Source organism: Salvelinus namaycush, chromosome 20, assembly GCF_016432855.1.
Source record: "Salvelinus namaycush isolate Seneca chromosome 20, SaNama_1.0, whole genome shotgun sequence".
NCBI lineage: Eukaryota > Metazoa > Chordata > Actinopteri > Salmoniformes > Salmonidae > Salvelinus > Salvelinus namaycush.
The window spans coordinates 38,428,901-38,452,927 of record NC_052326.1 but is presented as its reverse complement, the minus strand read 5'-3'; the positions used below and the strand labels follow the sequence as shown (position 1 = coordinate 38,452,927).

General features: G+C 42.5%; 3 protein-coding genes across 3 annotated transcripts; 2 read left to right on the top strand and 1 right to left on the bottom strand.

The window, feature by feature from the left end:
- Nucleotides 1-5,447: 5,447 nt before the first annotated feature.
- On the top strand, nt 5,448-8,704 carry LOC120064614 (proline/arginine-rich end leucine-rich repeat protein). The gene is made up of 6 exons (XM_039015217.1): nt 5,448-5,879; nt 6,430-6,615; nt 6,808-6,965; nt 7,164-7,360; nt 7,640-7,718; nt 8,079-8,704. The coding sequence occupies exons 1-6, from the start codon at nt 5,448-5,450 to the stop codon at nt 8,167-8,169; spliced, it is 1,143 nt and encodes a 380-aa protein (XP_038871145.1). The 3' UTR covers nt 8,170-8,704.
- Nucleotides 8,705-16,486: 7,782 nt separating this feature from the next.
- On the top strand, nt 16,487-17,949 carry il19l (interleukin 19 like). Its single transcript, XM_039016599.1, has 5 exons — nt 16,487-16,645; nt 16,857-16,919; nt 17,146-17,298; nt 17,462-17,524; nt 17,842-17,949. The coding sequence occupies exons 1-5, from the start codon at nt 16,487-16,489 to the stop codon at nt 17,947-17,949; spliced, it is 546 nt and encodes a 181-aa protein (XP_038872527.1).
- A 3,599-nt stretch (nt 17,950-21,548) lies between these two features.
- Nucleotides 21,549-23,182, bottom strand: LOC120064613 (zinc finger and SCAN domain-containing protein 22-like). The gene is made up of 2 exons (XM_039015216.1): nt 22,923-23,182; nt 21,549-22,766 (listed from the first exon to the last, which is right to left on the bottom strand). The coding sequence occupies exons 1-2, from the start codon at nt 23,113-23,115 to the stop codon at nt 22,024-22,026; spliced, it is 936 nt and encodes a 311-aa protein (XP_038871144.1). The 5' UTR covers nt 23,116-23,182; the 3' UTR covers nt 21,549-22,023.
- Between the last annotated feature and the right edge of the window lie 845 nt (nt 23,183-24,027).

The window sequence follows — 24,027 nt, the reverse complement described above, 5'->3', positions numbered from 1 at the left end:
CTGGTGTTATCTATCTATATACTTTATATACAGTACCAGTCAAAAGTTTGGACACATCTACTCATTCAAGGATCTTTCTTAATTTTTACTATTTTCTACATTGTAGAATAATAGTGAAGACATCAAAACTATGAAATAGCACATATGGAATCAAGTAGTAACCAAAAAAGAGATTCTTCAAAGTAGCCACCCTTTGCCTTGATGACAGCTTTGCACACCCTTGGTATTCTCTCAACCAGCTTCAGGAGGTAGTCATCTGAAATGCTTTTCCAACAGTCTTGAAGGAGTTCCCACATACACTCAATTGGGTTGAGGTCGGGTGATTGTGGAGGTCGGGTGATTGTGGAGGCCAGGCCATCTGATGCAGCACTCCATCACTCTCCTTCTTGGTCAAATAGCACTTACACAGCCTGGAGGTGTGTTTTGGGTCATTGTCCTCTTGAAAAACAAATGATAGTCCTACTAAGCGCAAACCAGATGGGATGACGTATTCCTGCAGGATGCTTCACGTTGGGAACCACACATGTGGAGATCATCCATTCACCTACTCTGCATCTCACAAAGACACGGCGGTTGGAAGCAAAAATCTCACATTTGGACTCATCAGACCAAAGGACAGATTTCCACCGGTCTAATGTCCATTGTCCGTGTTTCTTGACCCAAGCAAGTCTCGTTTTCTTATTGCTATCCTTTAGTAGTGGTTTCTTTGCAGCAGTTTGACCATGAAGACCTGATTCACGCAGTCTCCTCTAAACAGTTGATGTTGAGATGTGTCTGTTACTTGAACTCTGAAGCATTTATTTGGGCTGCAATCTGAGGTGCAGTTAATACCAATTTCTAAATCTGGTAAATCAAATGAACTTATCCTCTGCAGCAGAGGTAACTCTGGGTCTTCCTTTCTTGTGGCAGTCCTCATGAGAACCAGTTTCATCATAGTTCTTGATGATTTTTGCGACTGCACTTGAAGAAACTTTAAAAGTTATTGAAGTTTCCGGATTGACTGACCTTATGTCTTGAAGTCGTTTCTCTTTGCTTATTTGAGCTGTTCTTGCCATAATATGGACTTGGTATTTTACCAAATAGGGCTATCTTCTGGATACCAACCCTACCTTGTCACAATACAACCGATTGGCTCAAACGCATTAAATTCCACAAATTTACTTTTAACAGGGCACACCTGTTAATTGAAATACATGCCAGGTGACCACCTCATGAAGCTGGTTGAGAGAAAGCCAAGAGTGTTCAAAGCTGTCATCAAGGCAAAGGGTGGCTACTTTAAAGAATCTGAAATATAAAACATATTTTGATTTGTTTAACACTTTTGGTTACTACATTATTCCATATGTGTTATTTCATCGTTTTGATGTCGTCACTATTATTCTACAATGTAGAAAATAGTAAAAATAAAGGAAAACCGTGGAATGAGTAGGTGTGTCCAAAATTTTGACTGGTACTGTATATATATATATACAGTGGGGCAAAAAAGTATTTAGTCAGCCACCAATTGTGCAAGTTCTCCCACTTAAAAAGATGAGAGAGGCCTGTAATTTTCATCATAGGTACACTTCAACTATGACAGACAAAATGAGAAAAAAAAATCCAGAAAATCACATTGTAGGATTTTTAATATCTTGATGACTAACAACCCTAAGTCACAGACACATAGCTGTGACTGTAGTATAGATGTGCAGAACTCTGTCATCTCTCTCTTGTGTCTACCAACAGCCCTAACTCTCTGTCCTGAAGTCGTAACATCTGATTAATGCTGTTGGAGTTCTGGACTACTGAGAGAGGAAAAGTGAAATCACACTCTGGGCTGAGTGGCATTGCCAGGAACACGATTAGTTTGGGAGGAAGGGAAGTTTAGAACTGTTTATCCTGGCCTGGACAGACTCTGGCTAGGATAATAGTTTTGCAATGATTCTCAGCTATTTATCAGACTCAACAGAAGGCTTTCTCACAACAAACAAAGCACAGAAAAACACAGTCAATCCCACACTGTTGTAAGATGATGATACTCACTGTTGTGAGTAGTCACTTGTTGTATCTTGGGAACTCTGTCAATTACTAACTAATGACCAACAACTGGTTTGATGTGGTCTCCTGTATGCTAGGTTGTAAGATTGCCAGAGAGAGAGAGTGAGAGAGACCAAGAGAAAAGAGAGGAAGACAGAGAGAGATGGAGAAATAGACTACTTAGGGTCCCCTGCTGGGCGTCTCAGAACTCTCAGTCTCTCTGTTCCCCCTCTTTAGGATCCACTCACACTGGACCAAGTTCTCTATTCAATACGCATCTCAGAAGTTCAGCTTTACAGCGTGATTGAAAGGCAATGTTCCTGCTTTACCGTAGACTGCATTCACGGTAAATGCTGCACGTGTCGGCTCAATCTGAAATGACCTTAACATTTCTATCACGGGAATCTGTAATGCTGCAGCGATCCAGATTGAATAGAGCCCCAAAACACACAATGGAGACTTTATCTTTTAGCTCCCTCTTAAAACTCACCCTTCTCTCTCTCTCTCTCTCTCTCTCTCTCTCTCTCTCTCTCTCTCTCTCTCTCGCTCTCTCTCTCGCTCTCTCTCTCGCTCTCTCTCTCTCTCTCTCTCTCTCGCTCTCTCTCTCTCTCTCTCTCTCTCTCTCTCTCTCACTCTATATCTCGCTCTCTCTCTCGCTCTCGCTCTCTCTCTCTCTCTCGCTCTCTCTCGCTCTCTCTCTCTCTCTCTCTCTCGCTCTCTCTCTCGCTCTCTCTCTCGCTCTCTCTCTCTCTCTCTCTCTCTCTCTCTCTCTCTCTCTCTCTCTCTCTCTCTCTCTCTCTCTCTCTCTCTCTCTCTCTCTCTCTCTCGCTCGCTCTCTCTCTCTCTCTCTCTCTCTCTCTTCTCTCTCTCTCTCTCTCTCTCTCTCTCGCTCTCGCTCTCGCTCTCGCTCTCTCTCTCTCTCTCTCTCTCTCTCTCTCTCTCTCTCTCTCTCTCTCTCTCTCTCTCTCTCTCTCGCTCTCGCTCTCTCTCTCTCTCTCTCTCTCTTATTTTTAACAGCTATAAAGGAAAAGCTAGTGCTTCACCCGGTCATTAATGAGAACCATGTCTGTGTGCTTCGCCTGCACAGGTCACTGCTCTCAACTCAGCCTTTATATAAGCAGATTACCAAACCCTGCAAAAGGCTAGAGGAAAACATTTACTGTAGTGGCTGCTAGCAAGTAATCCACTTTAAACTGTGATCGCTTTTAAGGTTTAACAAACAACGCAATCATAACTCCCATTTAAACTGCATCATAAACGATTTAGAAACAAAGTTACACCAAATAAAGGGGCATATATAAAAGGTGCTTATATCTGGTTCTTTACCAAATGTCACATTTCCCATAACATTTTGCCACAATCTCTTTTTCCTCCCTCCCACTCTCTGTCTCGGTCTCTCTGTCTTTCTGTCTCTATCTCTCTGTCTCTATCTCTCTGTCTCTGGGTCTCGGATTCTCTGTCTCTGGGTCTCAGTCTCTATCTCTGGGTCTCTATGTCTCTGTCTCTATCTCTGGGTCTCTATCTCTATCTCTGGGTCTCTATCTCTCTGTCTCTATCTCTGGGTCTCTGTCTCTCTGTCTCTCTGTCTCTGGGTCTCTGTCTCTGGGTGTCTGTCTCTGGGTGTCTGTCTCTGGGTGTCTGTCTCTATCTCTGGGTCTCTATCTCTCTGTCTCTATCTCTGGGTCTCTATCTCTGGGTCTCTGTCTCTCTGTCTCTCTGTCTCTGGGTCTCTGTCTCTGGGTGTCTGTCTCTGGGTGTCTGTCTCTATCTCTGGGTCTCTATCTCTCTGTCTCTATCTCTAGGTCTCTATCTCTCTGTCTCTAGGTCTCTATCTCTCTGTCTCTATCTCTCTGTCTCTAGGTCTCTATCTCTCTGTCTCTAGGTCTCTATCTCTCTGTCTCTGTCTCTCTGTCTCTAGGTCTCTATCTCTCTGTCTCTATCTCTCTGTCTCTAGGTCTCTATCTCTCTGTCTCTATCTCTCTGTCTCTAGGTCTCTATCTCTCTGTCTCTAGGTCTCTATCTCTCTGTCTCTAGGTCTCTATCTCTCTGTCTCTAGGTCTCTATCTCTCTGTCTCTAGGTCTCTATCTCTCTGTCTCTGTCTCTCTGTCTCTGGGTCTCTGTCTCTCTGTCTCTGGGTCTCTGTCTCTCTGTCTCTCTGTCTCTGGGTCTCTGGGTCTCTGGGTCTCTGGGTCTCTGTCTCTCTGTCTCTGGGTCTTTGTTTCTCTGTCTCTCTGTCTCTCTGTCTCTCTGTCTCTCTGCCACTCGGTCTCTGTCTCTGGGTCTCTGTCTCTCTGTCGCTCGGTTTCTGTCTCTCTGTCAATTCAATTAATTTCAAAGTGGCTTTATTGCCATGGGAAACGTGTTGACATTGCCAAAACAACAATGACAAAAACCAACAAAGGGATTAAACAACACAAAGACAGAAACAATCAAACATTAACAGTAAACATTACTACACAAGCAAAAAGTTTCAAGAGAGTACCATGGGAGGGGGGGGGGGGGGGGGGGGGATTGTCACACATTTTGCTGCTGGGATTGATTTGTGTTCGAATTCTTTGTGGGTTTGTGTAATTTGATGGAAATATGTGTCTCATATGGTCGTACATTTGACAGGGGGTTAGAAAGTGCAGCTCGGTTTTCAACAAATTTTATGGACAGTGGTCACATATCTTGTCTTCTCTTGAGAGCCTGGTCTACCTATGGCAGCCACTCTCAATAGCAATGCTATGCTCACTGAGTCTGTACATAATCAAGGCTTTTCTTAGTTTTGGGTCAGTCACAGTGGTCAGGTATTCTGCACTGTGTACTCTCTGTTTAAGGCCAGGTAGCGTTCCAATTATCTCAGTTTTTTTGATTGATTCTTTCCAATGTGTCAAGTAGTTCTCTTTTAGTTTTTTCATACTTTGGTTGGGGCTAATTTTATGTCTGTTAACAGAGCCACATAACCAGCTGGCTGAGGGGACTCTTCTCTAGGTTCATCTCTCTGTAGGTTAGGGCTTTGTGATGGAAGGTTTGGGCATCGCTTTCCTTCAGGTGGTTGTGGAATTTAACAGTTCTTTCTGGATTTGGAAAATTAACGGGTATAGTCCTAATTCTGATCTGCATGCATTATTTGTGTTATGCATTGAGGATATTTTTGCAGAATTCTGCATGCGGAGTCTCAATTGGTTGGTGAGTGGACCCCAGGGCACACCACCATAGAAGGCAATGGGTTCTATAACTGAGTGGAGTATTTTAAGCCAGATCCTAATTGGGATGTCAAAATGTATGTTTCTTTTGATGGCATAGAAGGCCCTTCTTGCCTTCTTGCCTCTGTCTGTCTGTGTCTGTCTCTCTCTCTCGCTCTCTCTCTCTCCATCTCTCTGTCTCTCTCTCAATTCAATTCAATCTCTCTCTCTTTCCTCCACCCCTTCTCTCTCCATCCAGGACAATGAAGGCAGGTGTGGGACTCTACTCTGCCCTGGTGCTCTGTCTCCTGATGGGGGCAGTGTTCTCCCAGAGACCGAGACCTAAAAAACCTCCTAAGCCTCCTAAGGCCACCAAGCGACCCTCTTTCAAGCCTAGCCTGCCACCTGATGAACTGGAACCCCAGGAGCCCACAGACTTCCCCCCTCCCATCCTTGGCCCCCCCTCCATGTTCCTTGACTGCCCCCGCGAGTGTTTCTGCCCCCCCTCCTTCCCCAACGCCCTATATTGTGAGAACCGGAACCTCCGTACGGTCCCTGTGATCCCGTCGAGAGTCCACTACCTTTACCTGCAGAACAACTACATCTCTGTGGTAACAGCGGAACCCTTCAACAACGCCACAGAGCTGCGATGGGTTAACATGGCCAACAATCGCATAAAAAAAGTAGACAAGCAGGTGGGAGCTTTTTTCTATGTATTTATTTAGTTGATTTATTTAGTCATGCATTCACTGATTTCATTATTCCATCTTTCTTTTTTCTTTCGCTATTTGTCTCTGTCTCTCTGTCTCCCTCTCTCCCTCTCTCCCTCTCTCTCTCTCTCTCTCTCTCTCTCTCTCTGTCTCTCTCTCTCTCTGTCTCTCTCTGTCTCTCTCTCTGTCTCTCTCTCTGTCTCCCTCTCTCCCTCTCTCTCTGTCTCTCTCTCTCCCTCTCTCCCTCTCTCTCTCTCTCTGTCTCTCTCTCTCTCTCTCTGTCTCTCTCTGTCTCTCTCTCTGTCTCCCTCTCTCTCTCTCTCTCTCTCTCTCTGTCCCTCTCTCTCTCTCTGTCTCTCTCTGTCTCTCTCTCTGTCTCCCTCTCTCTCTCTCTCTCTGTCCCTCTCTCTCTCTCTCTGTCTCCCTCTCTCCCTCTCTCTCTGTCTCTCTGTCTCTCCCTCTCTCTGTCTCTCTCTGTCTCTCGCTCTCTTTCTCTGTCTCTGTCTGTCTCTCTCTCTCTCTCACTGTGTCCCAGGTGTTTGAGAAGGTACCTGGTCTGTTGTTTCTCTACATGGAGAGGAACCAGCTGAAGGAGGTTCCTGATGACCTGCCAGCTGGGTTGGAGCAGCTCATTCTCAGCCACAACCAGATCTCCAAGATCCCCTCTGGAGCCTTCGGCAAGATGGAGCACCTCGCTCTGCTCGACCTGCACCACAACAAGGTACACACGCACACACAAATGCACAAACATACACACACATGTTTGCATGCACACACACACATACAAACGCATGCACACAGGCATGTATGCACACGGACTCGCACAAACACATGCTTGCACGCGCACACAAATGCACTCACTCTCACGCTCACTCAATGTTAATTCTCCCTGTGTATTCTCTGTTGTGTTTAGTTGAGTGACAGTGACGTGGGGAAGAACACTTTTAAAGACATGAAGAACCTGGTTCAGCTGAACTTGGCCCACAACATCCTGAAGAAGATGCCAGCTAACATCCCCAACGGCATCACACAACTATTCCTGGACAGGAACAACATCGAGGACATCCCTAAGTAAGCACACATGCATGCACACACAATGCAGGTACACACACGTACGCACACACACATTATCTATTGACCGAAACATTGGTGTGAGATCCAGTAAAGCACACAAGAATGACATTGTGCTGAACTCTCTATCCTCTAAGCACTTGGAAAATACTACATCATCCCACTATTTACAGTAACCCACTTGTCTTCCCAATGCAGGGACTACTTCCAAGGCTTCTCCAACCTGGCGTTTGTGAGGCTCAACTTCAACCAGCTAAGTGATAAGGGAGTACCTAAGGCTGTGTTCAACGTTTCCACCCTGCTAGACCTTCACCTGGCCCACAACCAGCTCACCTCCGTCCCCCTGTTCAACCCCCAGCTGGAGCAACTCCACCTCAACCACAACAGCATTGAGAGTGAGTAGCCTAACATAAGGCCATAATAGGTCTGTAGCATGACCACAACACAACCACATCACAACTATAACAGCATTTAGAATGAGTAACATGCAATGGAGATGCAACCATTAGTAACATAACCACGACAGCATTGAGTAACTTAAGCGTGTGTGTGTGTGTGTGTGTGTGTGTGTGTGTGTGTGTGTGTGTGTGTGTGTGTGTGTGTGTGTGTGTGTGTGTGTGTGTGTGTGTGTGTGTGTGTGTGTGTGTGTGTGTGTGTGTGTGTTCATGTGTCAGGTATTAACGGGACCCAGCTTTGTCCATTCAGTCTGTCCTCTGAGAGTCTTACTGATGAGGCTCTGATGCCCAGACTCAGGTAATATAAATATTCATAACACAATAGGTACGATAGATGGATTGATTTCTTGATTTGTGTCTTTGATTGATTGATTGATTTATAGTTTGTTTGATTGATTGATTGACAGTTTGATTGATTGATTGATAGATTGTTTGATTGATTGATTGACAGTTTGATTGATTGATTGATAGTTTGTTTGATTGATGGATTGATAGTTTGTTTGATTGATTGATCGTTTAATTGATTGATTGATTGATTGATAGTTTGATTGATTGATAGTTTGTTTGATTGATTGATTGATTGATAGATAGTTTGTTTGATTGATTGATTGATTGATTGATAGATAGTTTGTTTGATTGATTGATTGATACCCAACAGGTACCTGCGTCTGGATGGGAACCACCTGAGCCCTCCTGTCCCTCTGGATGTCATCATGTGTTTCAGACACCTCAAGTCCATTGTCATCTAGAGTCAGGCCTGGACATCACAACATCACACGCACACACACACACACAACATTAGTATTTTAGATGGGTGAAATGGTGCCAGATAACCTGAATAAAATGCTAACTGTACGGCTTTGACAACTTCAGTAATATTTCACAGCTGAAAGATTTTAAAGCGTTAAAACAAATATTTATAAAACTAGGTCTTTGGTGCATGGATGTATCTGCAGTTCCAGTAAGATAGGAGTTGTTTTGTCTGTAAGTTGTATTTCTAATATTAAGGTAAATAAGTACCATAGAATAATGGAACAAGTGGCAGATGAAAAATAAAGGTGCATTGACTGACATGCTACAAATATAGTGTAGTTACAATTAGGGTATGATTACTCTTTGCACATTATGAATGTACTGTAACACTACATCTGGGGTAGGAAAGAAGCATAATAATGGTTTACAAGGGCCAATACACAGGTACGGCATTTGGTGAATGAAAAACAGGTTAAAAACGTGACTACCATGTAGTTTAAAATGTCCTTGGTGTATCTGTGTTTTTGAGGTACTTTCAATAAAAGTAATTGTATCCCTTTGTTTAGTATGAAGCAGTTCTGTACAAATAAAATAAATAAAATGTGCTCTTGGGCTAATCATGTATCCTTTCCTAGCCACATCTTTCCTATCCTTCTGAGTGTGTTCACTGTCCCCCTCTGAAAGCACAGTCTCCACTACCTCCTCACGAACATGAACCTGTTATCACTGTCATCCCTGTTCCTGGCAACCAATTCTTGCTATATCGTCTGGAAAACCCAGAATCTGACTGCTGCTGTTATAGGGAGGCAGCGAGAGAGCCGGCGAGGAGAGAGCCGGCGAGGAGAGAGCCGGCGAGGAGAGAGCCGGCGGCGAGAGAGCATATTGTGCTGCATGTTAGAGACAGACAATTTGCCATGTGAAGTTAATTATTATCTCCTTATCCGCCTGTCTGTTTGTCTAACCATACTGTATGTACAGAATATATAAACATACACACACATGTATGTGCATACACACACACACACACACACACACACACAGGAGAATGAGTCAGTTTGTTGTCTTTTAGAAAGAGATGTTTTGGAAGGGTTTTCTGGGTGAGGAACGACCAATTGGTGAGTGTCCCTGTGGGTGCTGCTTTTTGTTACTCATCCATGGGCTTATCAACACTAAAGATAACAATTATATCATTAATATAACATTGATTTCTGAGAAACAATGACAACACTAGGTATTCTGTCTTGGAATTTGAAAGGCCTAAATTGTCCTATCAAATGTTACAACTGTATTGATATACTGTAGCAATGCTCCAAGAAACAACCCTGCTCCATAAGGACCTTGGCATCCTGTAATCCGAGCCATCAAGTTATACATTTTAAGTTTGTTCACAGACTATTTAACACGGAGGAAACATTTTACAATGAAATTGGTGTAACGTGTGTCATCGGATGAAGAAGGAGACCAAGGTGCAGCGTGGTAGGCGTTCATAATTTTTAATAAACTGAACACCGCAACAAAATAACAAAATAGAAAAAACGAAAGCGCACAGTTCTGTCAGGCAACAAAACAGCTAAACAGAAAATAACTCCCCACAAAACCCAAACGGAAAATGACAACCTATATATGATCCCCAATCAGAGACAACGATAGACAGCTGCCTCTGATTGGGAACCATACTCAGCCAAAAACACAAAGAAATATAAAAGATAGATTCTCCCACCCGAGTCACACCCTGACCTAACCAAACATAGAGAATAAATAAGGATATCTAAGGTCAGGGCGTGACAGTTGGACCCATCTCTTGGCTGTTCAGTGTCCCCTAAAATGTGGTAGTGCCCTGCAGTTAAATGCTTCTGGGACAAAGTAAAAACATTTTTTTTTGAAGTGCATGAACGTAAATATATTCAAACGCATTCTTAAATGGAAGAAGTTTGGAACCACCAAGGCTGTTCCTAGAGCTGGCTGCCCGGCCAAACTGATCAAGCGGGAAGAAGGGCCTTGGTCAGGGAGGTGACCAAGAACCCGATGGTCACTCTGACAGAGCTCCAGAGATTCTCTGTGGAGATGGGAGAACCTTCCAGAAGGACAATCATCTCTGATGCACTCCACAAATCAGGCCTTTATGGTAGAGGGGCCAGACGGAAGCCACTCCTCAGTAAAAGGCACATGACATCCCGCTTAGAGTTTGCCAAAAGGCACCTAAAGGAGTCTCAGTTATTGAGAAACAAGATACTCTGGTATGATGAAACCAAGATTGAACTCTTTGGCCTGAATTCCAAGTGTCACGTCTGGAGGAAACCTGGCACCATCCCTACGGTGAACCATGGTGGTGGCAGCATCATGCTTCTGAATGTTTTTCAGTGGCAGGGACTGGGAGACTAGTCAGGATCGAGGGAAAGATGAACGGAGCAAAGTACAGAGAGATCGTTGATGAAAACCTGCACCAGAGAGGTCAGGACCTCAGACTGGGGTGAAGGTTCACCTTCCAACAGGACAACAACCATAAGCACACAGTCAAGACAACGCAGGAGTGGCTTCGGGACAAGTCTCTGAATGTCCTACAGTGGCCCAGCCAGATCCCGGACTTTAACCCAATTTAACATCTCTAGAGAGACCTGAAAATAGCTGTGCAGTGACGCTCCCCATCCAACCTGACAGAGCTTGGGAGGATCAGCAGAGAAGAATCGGAGAAACTCCCCAAATATAGGTGTGCCAAGCTTTAGCGTCATACCCAAGAAGACTCGAGGCTGTAATCTCTGCCAAAGGTGCTTCAATAATGTGCTGAGTAAAGGGTCTGAATACATATGTAAATGTGATATTTCCATTGTTTTTTGTTTATAAATTAGCAAACATTTCTAAAAACCATTTTTGCTTTCTCATTATGGGGTATTGTGTGTAGGTTGAATTTTTGTATTTAAAAGATTTTAGAATAAGTCTGTAACCTAACAAAATGTGTAAAAAGTCAAGAGGTCTGAATACTTTCCGAAGGCACTGTAATCGTTAAGGACTGGGGAGTTTTTCAGGCTAAAAATGAAAGGAATGGAGCTAAGCACAGGCAAAATGGATGGAGACATGTGGGATTGTGGGAATGAGATGGGAGTTGGGGGTGGAGTCTCACTTCTTTTTGTTTTTTTCCCATTACATACTACATCGATTATTATTTTTTATCATAATGATCAATACTTTGTATGTATGTAAAACATGTTTCTATGTTTTTTATTTTTGAGTGGAAGCTCATAGGTGAATATGAACTATTACTCCCCTCCCTCCTAAAATTACAACAAAAACTAAAATAATTGGTCCCAAAAAGAGAAGAACACATGTATGCAGTCATGAGAGGTTCAGTCTACATCTGAAAAACAAAGGAAGAATGAGTCCTTGCTGAGGATGCATATGTGTCTCATATGTAGAAATATTTCACATTCATACCGCACCGTTCATTGTCCTAAAAAGAGTGTAGTTTCACAGGTCAAAATGACTGCAGAAATAGACAGCTTCTCCACAAGCTGTCTTGGCCATCCCTGCTTACCTGGATCCTTGTGATGAGTAGTCTAAAAGGTGAAACTACAGCACAAGGAAAGGAGAAACAGATAATTTCCATAAGTTTTCAAATGTAAACCTCCACCCACACCTATTCACATAAGCATAAACTCACACCTATCCACATACTGAGTGAATTAGATGACGTCCCTCAAGACTTAGGTCTAACCTCTCTCCTCATGACACACCAGCGAAAATAAACTGATCACCCTTTGTTTCTCGACATTTGACGTAGATGCTTTCTTCTCTCTTGTTGTGCCATAGCTATGATCTTTTGCCAAGTTCTATATACTTCTATTAAATGCCAAAACATACCAGCTAATCCAGCATGAGTCCTGGAAATAACACGTTTTACAACAGTAACTGTAAGTGTCTCGTTCACTCCAGGAATCCTGTAAAGCTTGGCCTTAGGGCTTAAATACCGTCAGCCCAACAGCCCAACCTTATTTGTGTCTCGAACTATGAGATCAGAGTCTGCTGCCAGGAAGTGGTTTAGTGAGGAAGACTCTTTTAGGGACACATTACGGTAAACCTATTCCTGGACTAAAAAGCACTTTCAATGGAGTAAATGAATGAAAGCGTTGTAAACCTTCATGTTCATGTCACAGTGACACTGTCAAATAAAGTATAACCAAAGTGCTTCAGATTCCAGGAGTAGTCTTAATTAATCTGGGTTCCGCAAAACTGGCCTAGAGAGTTCGAATCAGAAGTTTTCAATCTCACCCAGCTGCAATGGGCTACAATACCCTGAGGGGCCTAACAGCTTTTATTCAAGGGACCTGAAACTCACTCACATAAACACAGTAATGCTGACCTCTTATGGTTAGGACATGTATTACATCAATGAAAAAGGACAGAAAAACCCTTTAAAGTGAGGTGCTGACTAATTGAAGACGAACTATGCAATGAAAAAAGAAAGTTTCACACTAATTTTGGTAACACTTTACTTGACACCCAGCATCATAACACGTTATGACACAATCACAACCATGTCATAAGATGACGTAACAGCTGATATAACTTGTCATAACCTGTCATAATATGGTCATAACATTGTCATGACACATATATTTACACCTGTTGTGATATATATTGCATTATTTTATGGCTGGTTATGACACCTACATAAGAGTGACAAAACATGCCCTTATGTCAGTAATCAGTCAAAATGAGGGTGTCTTGTCCTGCTCCTGAAATCTGCTCCTGCATTCATCCCAGTTATCAGCAACAAAGCATTCGGGTAGATGCATGTCTGACATCAATGCATGCACAATTACAATTACAATTTAATATGGTCTATTTCAGGAAATGTTATATAACATAAACATACTGTTGATAAGTAGTTTATGGTGTCATGGAATGTTTTGCCTTGTGTGGTACGTGTTGTGAGTTTTGACAAGCTTATGTACTCTACCGTTCAAAAGTTTGGGGTCACTTAGAAATGTCCTTGTTTTTGAAGGAAAAGCACATTTTTGGGCCATTAAAATAACATCAAATTGATCAGAAATACAGTGTAAACATTGTTAATGTTATAAATGACTATTGTAGCTGGAAACTGCAGATTTTTTATGGAATATCTACATAGGCCCATTATCAGCAACCATCCCTCTTATGTTCCAATGGCACATTGTGTTAGTTAATCGAAGTTTATCATTTTAAAAGGCTAATTGATCATTAGAAAACCCTTTTGCAATTATGTTATCACAGCTGAAAGCTGTTGTCCTGATTAAAGAACCAATAAAACTGGCCTTCTTAAGACTAGTTGAGGATCTGGAGCATCAACATTTGTAGGTTTGATTACAGGCTCAAAATGGCCAGAAACAAAGTACTTCATTCTGAAACTTGTCAGTCTATTCTTGTTCTGAGAAATGAAGGCTATTCCTTGCGAGAAATTGCCAAGAAACTGAAGATCTTGTACAGTGCTGTGTACTACTCCCTTCACAGAACAGCGCAAACTGGCTCTAACCAGAATAAAAAGAGTGGGAGTAGGAGGCCCCGGTGCACAACTGAGCAAGAGGACAAGTACATTAGAGTGTCTAATTTGAGAAACAGACACCTCACAAGTCCTCAACTGGCAGCTTCATTAAATAGTACCCGCAAACACCAGTCTCAACGTCAACAGTGAAGAGGCAATTCCAGGATGCTGGCCTTCTAGGCAGAGTTTCAAAGAAAAAGCTATTGGAACACAGGAGTGATGGTTGCTGATAATGGGCCTCTGTACGTCTATGTAGATATTCCATTTAAAAAATCAGCCGTTTCCAGCTACAATAGTCATTTACAACATTAACAATGTCTACACTGTATTTCTGATCAATTTGATGTTATTTTAATGGACAAAACTATGCTTTTCTTTCAAAACAAGGACATTTCTAAGTGACCCCAAACTTTGGAATGGTAGTGTAGGTGTCATAACCAGCCATAACATAACGCAATATATGTCACAACAGGTCTGAATATATGTGTCATGACAATGTTATGACCATATTATGACAGTTCATGACAAGTTATGTCAGCTGGTATGACATATTATGACATGGTTATGACTGTGTCATAAATGTGTTATGACACTTGGTATCAAGTAAAGTGTCACCCTAAGTTTTCCTTGAATGTGGATTTACGAGGGGATGATAGCTAATGAGCCAAACCGGCAAGGAGAGATGAGTCCTCAACTTTCTTTTTTCTTTGCTCATGTATTACACCAAACATGCATCAAATGTTCTGCCCTACATTTCCTAGAGGAGCGCTGAGTCACTTCTTTATAGTTAGAGAGGAAGTACTTTTTTCTGTTAAAGCAGTATGTTCTGGTTCCACTGTGTGCTTTGATTTCCTGGACCTGCAGCCTGCTTCCTATACACTTCTTCTCATCCCACATAGCTGAGCAGGTGATGGCTTCCCATAAGCACCTGTCTGGTGGGAGAAGACGTCGAGTGCTATAGGCAGAAGGGTGTGACATCAAACAGAGAGCTCTGCTGGGGGTGGATGGAGATTCCGTACATATTTATGTCACAAGATGACGAGATGACAATCATTCAACAATGCCATTTTCCGTTCATGGAGGAAAGAGATGCTGCTGGGAAATTTTCTGAAAATACAGCAGAGATGGAGCCAGAGCTTTCTAGCCCCAGCACCAGCTCAAGCCTCAGCCTGAGTTCCAGCCTCACACCCTTGGCCCTTGGCCTTCTTGGAAGGTCAAATAAAGTTAGGGAAGAACCTCACTGTGGTAGTGTATTGTTGTGTGCTTCATGGAAAGTTACTGTAAGCAGAGGTGAAATTGGGGTGGAATAGCAGGGAATGGAATTCTCAAAGTGAAATGATTTTGATTTTGACAGAAACGTACAGTGGTTAGTGGTTAAGGCCTGTAATATAGTAATAATGTGTGTGCTTATATTTGTCCTAGTTCACACATGTACAAGTGTGTGTTTTTTGCATATCCCAACTCACCATGAGACACCCTTGGAGAGTGGAATCACATCCAGGGTCAGCCATTATCAACGGCGAACCTGGAGCAATTAGGGTTAAGTGCCTTGCTCAAGGTCACATCGAGAGATTGTTCACCTTGTTGGCTCAGGGATTCAAACTAGAGACGTTTGGTTACTGGCCCAATGCTCTAACCGCTAGGCTACAGGCTGTCCATAGACAGGCTGTCCATATACAGGCTGTCCATATATATCGTTAACTGTCGAGGATATATTACGCAAGCCGTGATTTTAAATCCCAGAACTGTCATCAGTTCCTTCCTCTTCATTAAAATTACTCATGTAGAGATGAGCTGTTATTCCTTCCTATGCTGCTGTATTTCCTCTTACCTGTTTCTGTGTGACTGTGCATATGAACACCTTGTGGAGTATCTGGCGAAATTCCCCTCTCTGCCCTATAAGAGCCAGACATGAGAGTCAACATGGACACAGATGACTGCTCATCAGATAGATAGAGGACACACACACAGAGGACTGCTCATCAGAGAGATAGAGGACACACACACAGAGGACTGCTCATCAGAGAGATAGAGGACACACACACAGAGGACTGCTCATCAGAGAGATAGAGGACACACACACAGAGGACTGCTCATCAGAGAGATAGAGGACACACACACAGAGTACTGCTCATCAGAGAGATAGAGGACACACACACAGACAGGTGAGTTGGAACACCTGCCACACACCTAAGGATTTGTTGGGGGCATGAGGCCGGGGGAGATTTTGACTTGGATGCGGGGAAGACTTTTAAATTGATTACTGGATGCTGCACTGAACTGAGAAAACGCTATAAACATGGATATGTCACAAACTATAAAAATGTAACCACCGAGTCATTTCTGGAGGCTTGAAGCAGCGTTACTGTAGCAATAACTCTAAGCAATAACTTAATAACTCTAGCTAACTTAGACTGAGAAGACTTAACATGAATGTGTATGTTGTGATGTCAGTGATGCTCTATCTAGAAGTTGGACTTTTCCTTTTATCAAGTATACTTTTTTTCTCCATACACCTGTCAGTAAAAAATGTTTTTATTGTCACATACACCTGAAAAGTGTTGTTTTGTACAGTCTCAGCCATAGTAGTACGGCACCCCTGGAGCAAATTAGGGTTAAGTGCCTTGCTCAAGAGTACAACAACAGATTTTTTACCTTGTCGGCTCAGGTAATCAAACCATCAACCATCTTGGTTACTGGCCCTACGCTCTAACCTCTAGGCTATGTGTTACCAGTACGTAAGGTGTGTGAGTTTACTTTCTAAGTGATGCTCTGTCTGTCTCCAGGTTGACATAGAGATGAAGCTGCTGTTAAGCGCCACCCTCCCCAGGTTCCTCTTCCTGTTAACGTGTCTCAGTGGGTGTGGCTTGGGACGTGGCATACACCTGGGAACCTGCTCTGTCACCGTACACACTCACGAACTACGCAAGCACTACACAGAGATACGGAGCTCTGTGGTGAGCACAGAAATACACACACAAACACAGTCATTTCCATGTCATTGTATTAGAACAAGAAACCTACCCTGAGGCTCTCAGTCTTTACCTCTCTTTTACTCTCTCTCTCTCTTCTCACTCTCTGTCACACTGTCTGTTTTACATATTTGTATTTTATTAGAGTGAATAGCATTTTGTATTGACTGTGTTGTTGTCGGTTAAATGTGTGCAGATAGCAGCAGACAGTCAGATGGGAGTGAGACTGCTGAGGGGAGACGTGATGAGGAACATACAGGTAAATTGTTCTCACTACCTTAACCTGCATATCAATGTTCTTTAAAAGGCACTTAGTCTAGTGTTGTCCATTACGGGAGACTTTTTCCTGGTGCAAAAAAGCACATCTATGTATCTGTACAAAAAATACAGTAAACCCTCATAACCTGGCAGCATGATATAATTTGGAACATTTCTTTAACAACGTGCTGCAGTAAATGTAACATGTAGTGTGTCCTCCCTTTCAGGAGGGGGAGTACTGCTGTTTCCTGCGTCTATTGCTACGTTTTTATGTGGAGAGAGTGTTTGTTAGCCACGGCTTGTCTCAGCCACAGCACCGACGCTCAACCAGCGCTCTCGCTAATAGTTTCCTCACAATCAACAAGGACCTGAGGCAATGTGTAAGAAGACACACACACACATGCAGGCATGCACACATGCAGGCATGCACACACACACACACACATATTAACACACAACAGCACACATTTTACACCTAAAAACTCACACATAAACAAAAGCTACTACTATCGTTATCTAATGACATCTCTTTATGTCCTCCAGCACTGCCACTGTGGAGAAAACACCAGGAGAAAAATGGACTCCCTACAGGCCCAGTTTGACAAGGTAACTACACACACTGACATATAAATATACATATAGAGAGATAGAGCGAAATAGAGAAAATACTGTTTGGGGAGTGTATGGTGAAAGAGGCTTAGACAGTCCAAGAGAGGAGATGAATCCATAAGATCCATGCCAATATTAACCTCTCTCCGCCTCTTCTCCATCCTCACCCTAATCTCTCCCTCCTTTCTCACCCTCATCTATCCATCCTCTCCCCTCATGTATCCCTCCTCTCCCCCTCACCTCTCCTTTCTACCACCCTTCATCTCTCCATCCTCTCTTCCTTATCTCTCCATCCTCATCTCTCCATCCTGTAGCTGGAGATCTACCAGGCAGCAGTAAAGGCTATAGGAGAGCTGGACTCTCTACTGGACTGGCTGGAAGAACTCAAGCACAACTCACACACAACTCACACAGACAGATAACACACTCATATATGTTTATATGAACATATGTAAATGTTGCAGTACAGATGATATGTTACATTTTTGTTACCACATATAATTTATTTGATGAGATAAGTTTACCTGAAAGGAATATTTATTAATGTGTGTATTGATGCTAATGTATGTATTAAAAGAGACATATGTCAGTCTCAGATGGTTGTCTAAGTTCCATAAATAATGGTTCTATGATAGTGTTATTAACCAGTGTGAATTTGACCAAACTGTCGAATTTCACTACAAATGACATGTAGTGCCTTCGGAAAGTATTCAGACGCCTTGACTTTTTCCACATTTTGTTAGGTTCAACCTTATTCTAAAATGTATTTAATTGGGTTTTTTTCATCAATCCCCACACAATACCCCATAATGATGAAGCAAAAACAGTTTTTTAGACATTTTTGCTAATTTATAAAAATAAAAATAAACTGAAATATCACATTTACATAAATATTCATACCCTTTACTCAGTACTTTGTTGAAGCACAGTTGGCAGCAATTACAGCCTCGAGTCTTCTTGGGTATGACGCTACAAGCTTGGCACACCTGTATTTGGGGAGTTTCTCCCATTCTTCTCTGCAGATCCTCTCAAGCTCTGTCAGGTTGGATTTGGAGCGTCACTGCACAGCTATTTTCAGGTCTCTTCAGAGATGTTTGATCGGGTTCAAGTCCGGGCTCTGACTAGGACACTCAAGGACATTCAGAGACTTGTTCCGAAGCCATTCCTGCGTTGTCTTGGCTGTGTACTTATGGTCATAGTTCTGTTGGAAAGTGAACCTTCGCCCCAGTCTGAGGTCCTGTGTGCTCTGGAACAGGTTTTCATCAAGGATCTCTCTGTACTTTGCTCCGTTCATCTTTCCCTCGATCCTGACTAGTCTCCCAGTCCCTGCCACTGAAAAACATCCCCACAGCATGATGCTGCCACCACCATGCTTCACCGTAGGGATGGTGCCAGGTTTCCTCCAGATGTGACGCTTGGCATTCAGGCCAGAGTTCAATCTTGATTTTATCAGACCAGAGAATCTTGTTTCTCATGGTCAGAGTCTTTAGGTGCCTTTTGGCAAACTCCAAGCGGGCTGTCATGTGCCTTTTACTGAGGAGTGGCTTCCGTCTTGCCCCTCTACCATAAAGGCCTGATTGGTGGAGTGCTGCGGAGATGGTTGTCCAGAGAACCTCTAGAGCTCTGTCAGAGTGACCATCGGGATCTCGGTCACCTCCGGTCACCTCATGTCCGACTGCTGAGGATTTTTTTATATTTGATCAATTTTATAATACGGCTGTAACGTAACAAAACAAAATGTGGAAAAAGTCAAGGGGTCTGAATACTTTCCGAAGACACTGTAAGTGTGCAATTGCTGGTACCTGGGCTGTCGTCCTTAAACGTAGTTGATTATAATTTGACAGGCACCTTGCCCTCATTAAGCTCTCGGAGCACACACTGGACGCTCTGGCAAAGGAGTAGGGTTGTTCTGAGCGTTCTGACCTTACAATGGCAGTCAAGCACCCAAGCTTACTGGCTAAATGTTGGCTAACTAGCTAGCTACTTCCAGACAAATGAGAGAACACCTCACTCTGACCATTTTACTCGCCCTAGCAGAGCTGGTTAGGCTGTTTTTATGTTATCCAGAGCGTTGGTGACTGTAACTGTGCTGCTGGCAACAATTTAATTACTCTTTTTTTGCCGACGTTTACTGACACCGGCCATATTCAACGGGTGTTGAACCTTCGTAAATGAATCAGTTATTCAGAGGAGAGTGCTCTGATATTGGAGTAGATAGCCAGAGTGAATTTACAAACTCTAGCTGTCCCTTCGCCACAGAACGCAGTAAACATAGAGAGCGAGGCTGAAAAAGCTGCATTCTGAAGCTGCCTTACTCAAAAAATGTACCAAAACAATAATACCAGAGGTGTCGAGTATGCTGCTTCTTTAACTCAATCAATGATTTTGTTTACATTGTTTTCTAACTGATATGATATAATATTGTGACATGAATTAATGCGAGAAGTACACGCAATCACCTGGATAGTGTTGGTCCCAAACAGATGCCGCTCTAAAGAAAAAAGGTATACCCAAACACTCTTCAGCCCAATTGAAACGAAAAAGGGGGGATCCGGTGCTCGACTGAGGGACTTGAAAATCCCCAAAACATTCCATACCTCAGGATACTTCAACTGGTGACTATCCGGGAGAATAAAGAATAAGGAGCACTCTAACCCGATTGTTTGTACTGTCAATAAATCAGATTTATGCAGAAACATATTTATTCTCCGTGATAGTCACCAGTTGAAGTACCTGGGATAAGGAATGTTTTTGGGATATGCCAATCCAACACACAGTAAAAGTTATGCAGTAATGTGAAATATAATACATCTCTACCTGATAGTATTTATAATAATAAATAAAGGTTGAGAACCTATATTTATTTGAGATAAAAAAATTGCCTTCTATAACAGCTTGAAATTAAATTAAATGATTAAAAATAAAAAGCTTTATTTACAAGAAGCATAATATACCAATCCACTCTAAGATGCTCACAACAATATAGAATGGCATTACATGCACTGGGGCTATGTCAGGTTTATGAGAAAGAACACCATGCAGTGGTGTCAAACCCACTACACAAGAAAACATATGAGGTAATGACACTAGAGCTGGTGAGGTGGCACTCCAACATTTGAACAAGGAGCCTTGTTGAAACCAAATATGTGCTGCTTTCAGTACAGCTAGAAGACAGTCACTGATACGCGTTGTGTATAATTCAAAACAAAATGAGATGGCAACTGCATATGCTTAAAAATGTATGGTTCTGTTATGCACACTATTTTGGGCTTCTACAATGTTGTGCATGTTTATTCCTCAATACAGTCACAATATAAAATGCCTTTGGAAAGTATTCAGACCCGTTTACTTTTCCAACATTTTGTTAGGCTATTATTCTAAAAATGTGTTTAAAAATATTAAAAATCCTCATCAATCTACACACAATACCCATTAATGACAAAGCAAAAACAAGCTTGGTCTGAGAGTATTTAGGTGCCTTTTGTCAAACTCCAAGCAGGCTGTCATGTGCCTTTCACTGAGGAGTGGCTTCCGTCTGGTCACTCTACCATAAAGGCCTGATTGATAGAATGCTGCAGAGTTGGTTGTCCTTCTGGAAGGTTCTCCTATCTCCACAGAGGAACTCTGGATCTCTGTCAGAGTGACCATCGGGTTCTTGGTCACCTCCCTGAACAAGACCCTTGTCCCCTGATTGCTCAGTTTGGCCGGGCGGCCAGCTCTAGGAAGTCTTGGTGGTTCCAAACTTCTTCCATTTAAGAATTATGGAGGCCACTGTGTTCTTGGGGACCTTCATTGGTGCAGACATATTTTGGTACCCTTCCTCAGATCGGTGCCTCGACACAATCCTGTTTTGGAGCTCTACAGACAATTCCTTAGACCTCATGACTTGGTGTTTGCTCTGACATGCACTGTCAACTGTGGGACCTTATATAGACAGGTGTGTGCCTTTCCAAATCATGTCCAATCAATTGAATTTACCACAGGTGGACTCCAATCAAGTTGTAGAAACATCTAAAGGATGATCAATGGAAACAGGATGCACCTGATCTCAATTTTGAGTCTCATAGCAAAGGCACTGTATATTTAACCAAGATCATTGACCTGATGGGTTTGTTTGTCCTGCCACTACAGGTATAAGGTAGCATGTCTTCAAATGTGAAGCACTTTCCCATCAAAATGTAGACATCCTTTATGTATTTAGATAACACCAATGTACTAGTTTGCTGTGACTTTAAGGTGTAATCCAAATGGGAGACTCATATGTTGGGACAAACTTAAAAAGCTTACTGTGTAAACTAAAAATACTAGTTCTACAAAACATACTATCCACTTTTGTGCCATGCTCAGATGGGTTATGAAACATCAGCTTTTACTATCGAAAGGTCTTACTGCACAAGTGAGAGAAAGATTTTGCCCTAAGCAGCAATGTCATGTTTCTCACTCTGTGTTCATCCTCATCCTCAGTTCTTACAAGTGAAGCATTAACCACAAAAAAGTCAGCAATATGGTTGTTCTCTGTGAATCTGTTGGTGCTGTTTTAGAAATCGTGCTGCCCTGAAGCATTTTACACACATGGGGCACTTATATGGTTTCTCACCTGTGTGAATACTAATATGTTCTTTCAGGCTAAACTTCTGAGTGAAGCATTTGCCACAATAACAACACTGATATGGTCTCTCTCCTGTATGACTCCTCATATGCTTTGCCAGGGATTTGGTGTAACCAAAGCATTTGCCACATTCTTTGCACTGATATGGTTTCTCTCCCGTGTGTATCCTCATATGGACTGTTAAGTTATGCTTGAGGCTAAAAAATTTACCACAGTTTTCACATTGATGTGGTTTCTCTCTTTTGTGAGTCACCATATGTTCTTCCAGGCATATCTTCTGGCTGAAGCATTTTCCACATTCACTACACTGATATTGTTTCTCTCCAGTGTGTGTCCTCATATGATCCCTCTCTCTATTCTCCACCATTTGGATTTGGTAAAGATGTGAGGGCTGAGGTGGGTCCTGATCACAGTCACTTTTCACAAAGGAAGGATTGTTTATGAACTCTTTGATATCAGACTCCAGACCCTGAAGCTGCTCTTCCTCCTGACCTGTCCCAAACTCCTCCTGTTCCTCTTTAATCTGTTTGGGCTCTGGGTCCTCCTGCTCCAGACTGGTGCACCACCACTCCTGCTCACAGTGCTGCTGCTCCCCCTCTTCAGGGACAGGGAGTATTAGCTGCTGGGGATCTAAAAGGAAAAGGAAAGTCAATCAATCAATCATTATATTACAATCGATCCTGACATTATTTTAAAGAACCAATTGTGTATTGGTTGTTTATTGGCAATGTGGCTTGCCTGCTTACATAATCTGCTTGATTGATTGTTGTGATAGTCGCTACCAACCTGCTTTATGCAAATGTATCTTTGGTTGAGTAACGACATCCAGCAGCAACCGTAGACGATCGATCTCCTCCTTTGAACGGGAGATTTCTTCCTGGTACTCTGATACCGTTTTTTCCACGACCACAAATATCTCAACAGCCGCCGCTGTTAATCGCTCGGTAAGAAACACATTCAGCAGATGTAGTTTGGACATTTTGTAGAATGAACGTGTATCAGTTCCTATTGTTTAACTCACGTGGATTAGTAGTATGTTGTGTGTGTGAACCATAGACTGTGAAAAGAAAACGTATGAACGTCACAAGAGTAGCAGAGATTGCAATACCGCCCCCTTTTGTGTGGGTTGATTACGATAATTGTGCTGTCAATTAATGGATGTCTACAAACGTAAGGGCTGTCAAAAATATGTAAATATTAAAGAGTAAGGTTAAGTCACATTACATTTAGGATTACTCAGCGCTGCATCCATCCAAAATATATGGTTGGTTTGTTTATGGCTTTATCTCACTCCAGTCCAACAGGTGGCGGTATACAAATAGCGACCAATGAACAAAGAGCGGTAAGGAAGTTTACTTCCATATACCGTAGGACAGCATTTCTCTGGACATTTTTTTGTACACTATCATAATGTCTAAACTACATCTGCTGAATGTGTTTCTTACCGAGCAATTAACAGCAGCAGCGTTTGAAATATTTAGGGCCGTGGTTAGAACGATATCGGAGTACGAGTAAGACATCTCCCGATCAAAGAAAGAGATCGAACGTCTACAAAGGCTAACGTTACTAACGTTAGATGTCATCGCACAGCCTGAGATAGTGATATAAAGCAGGTCTATAGCATATAGTGATGTTTCCATAACTTGTTACCTTCACGTATCATAAAGACGTTTCAGATTTTGATAAACCATGCAATATTGTGCCCACACGTGCATGTGCGCAGTCGGATCTTCAGTGTCAGAGGAAAATAACTATAGCTATATCATAATATCGTTCGAGATATTTATTTTTTCATCTCTACAGATCCCCAGCAGCTAGTAACTCACTGTTCCAGAAGCAGAAGTTCCCCCTGAGCAGCAGCACTGTGAGCAGGAGTGGATCCCAGGTCTGG

Excerpts from the sequence above, each read along its gene's own strand:
- LOC120064614 (XM_039015217.1), top strand. The coding sequence starts at position 5,448 with ATGAAGGCAGGTGTGGGACTCTACTCTGCCCTGGTGCTCTGTCTCCTG. Across the intron at positions 6,616-6,807 it reads TCGACCTGCACCACAACAAG|TTGAGTGACAGTGACGTGGG; the intron begins GTACACACGCAC and ends TGTTGTGTTTAG. Across the intron at positions 6,966-7,163 it reads AACATCGAGGACATCCCTAA|GGACTACTTCCAAGGCTTCT; the intron begins GTAAGCACACAT and ends TTCCCAATGCAG.
- il19l (XM_039016599.1), top strand. The coding sequence starts at position 16,487 with ATGAAGCTGCTGTTAAGCGCCACCCTCCCCAGGTTCCTCTTCCTGTTA. Across the intron at positions 17,299-17,461 it reads ACAAGGACCTGAGGCAATGT|CACTGCCACTGTGGAGAAAA; the intron begins GTAAGAAGACAC and ends TATGTCCTCCAG. Across the intron at positions 17,525-17,841 it reads TACAGGCCCAGTTTGACAAG|CTGGAGATCTACCAGGCAGC; the intron begins GTAACTACACAC and ends TCCATCCTGTAG.
- LOC120064613 (XM_039015216.1), bottom strand. The coding sequence starts at position 23,115 with ATGTCCAAACTACATCTGCTGAATGTGTTTCTTACCGAGCGATTAACA. Across the intron at positions 22,767-22,922 it reads GATACATTTGCATAAAGCAG|ATCCCCAGCAGCTAATACTC; the intron begins GTTGGTAGCGAC and ends TTTTCCTTTTAG.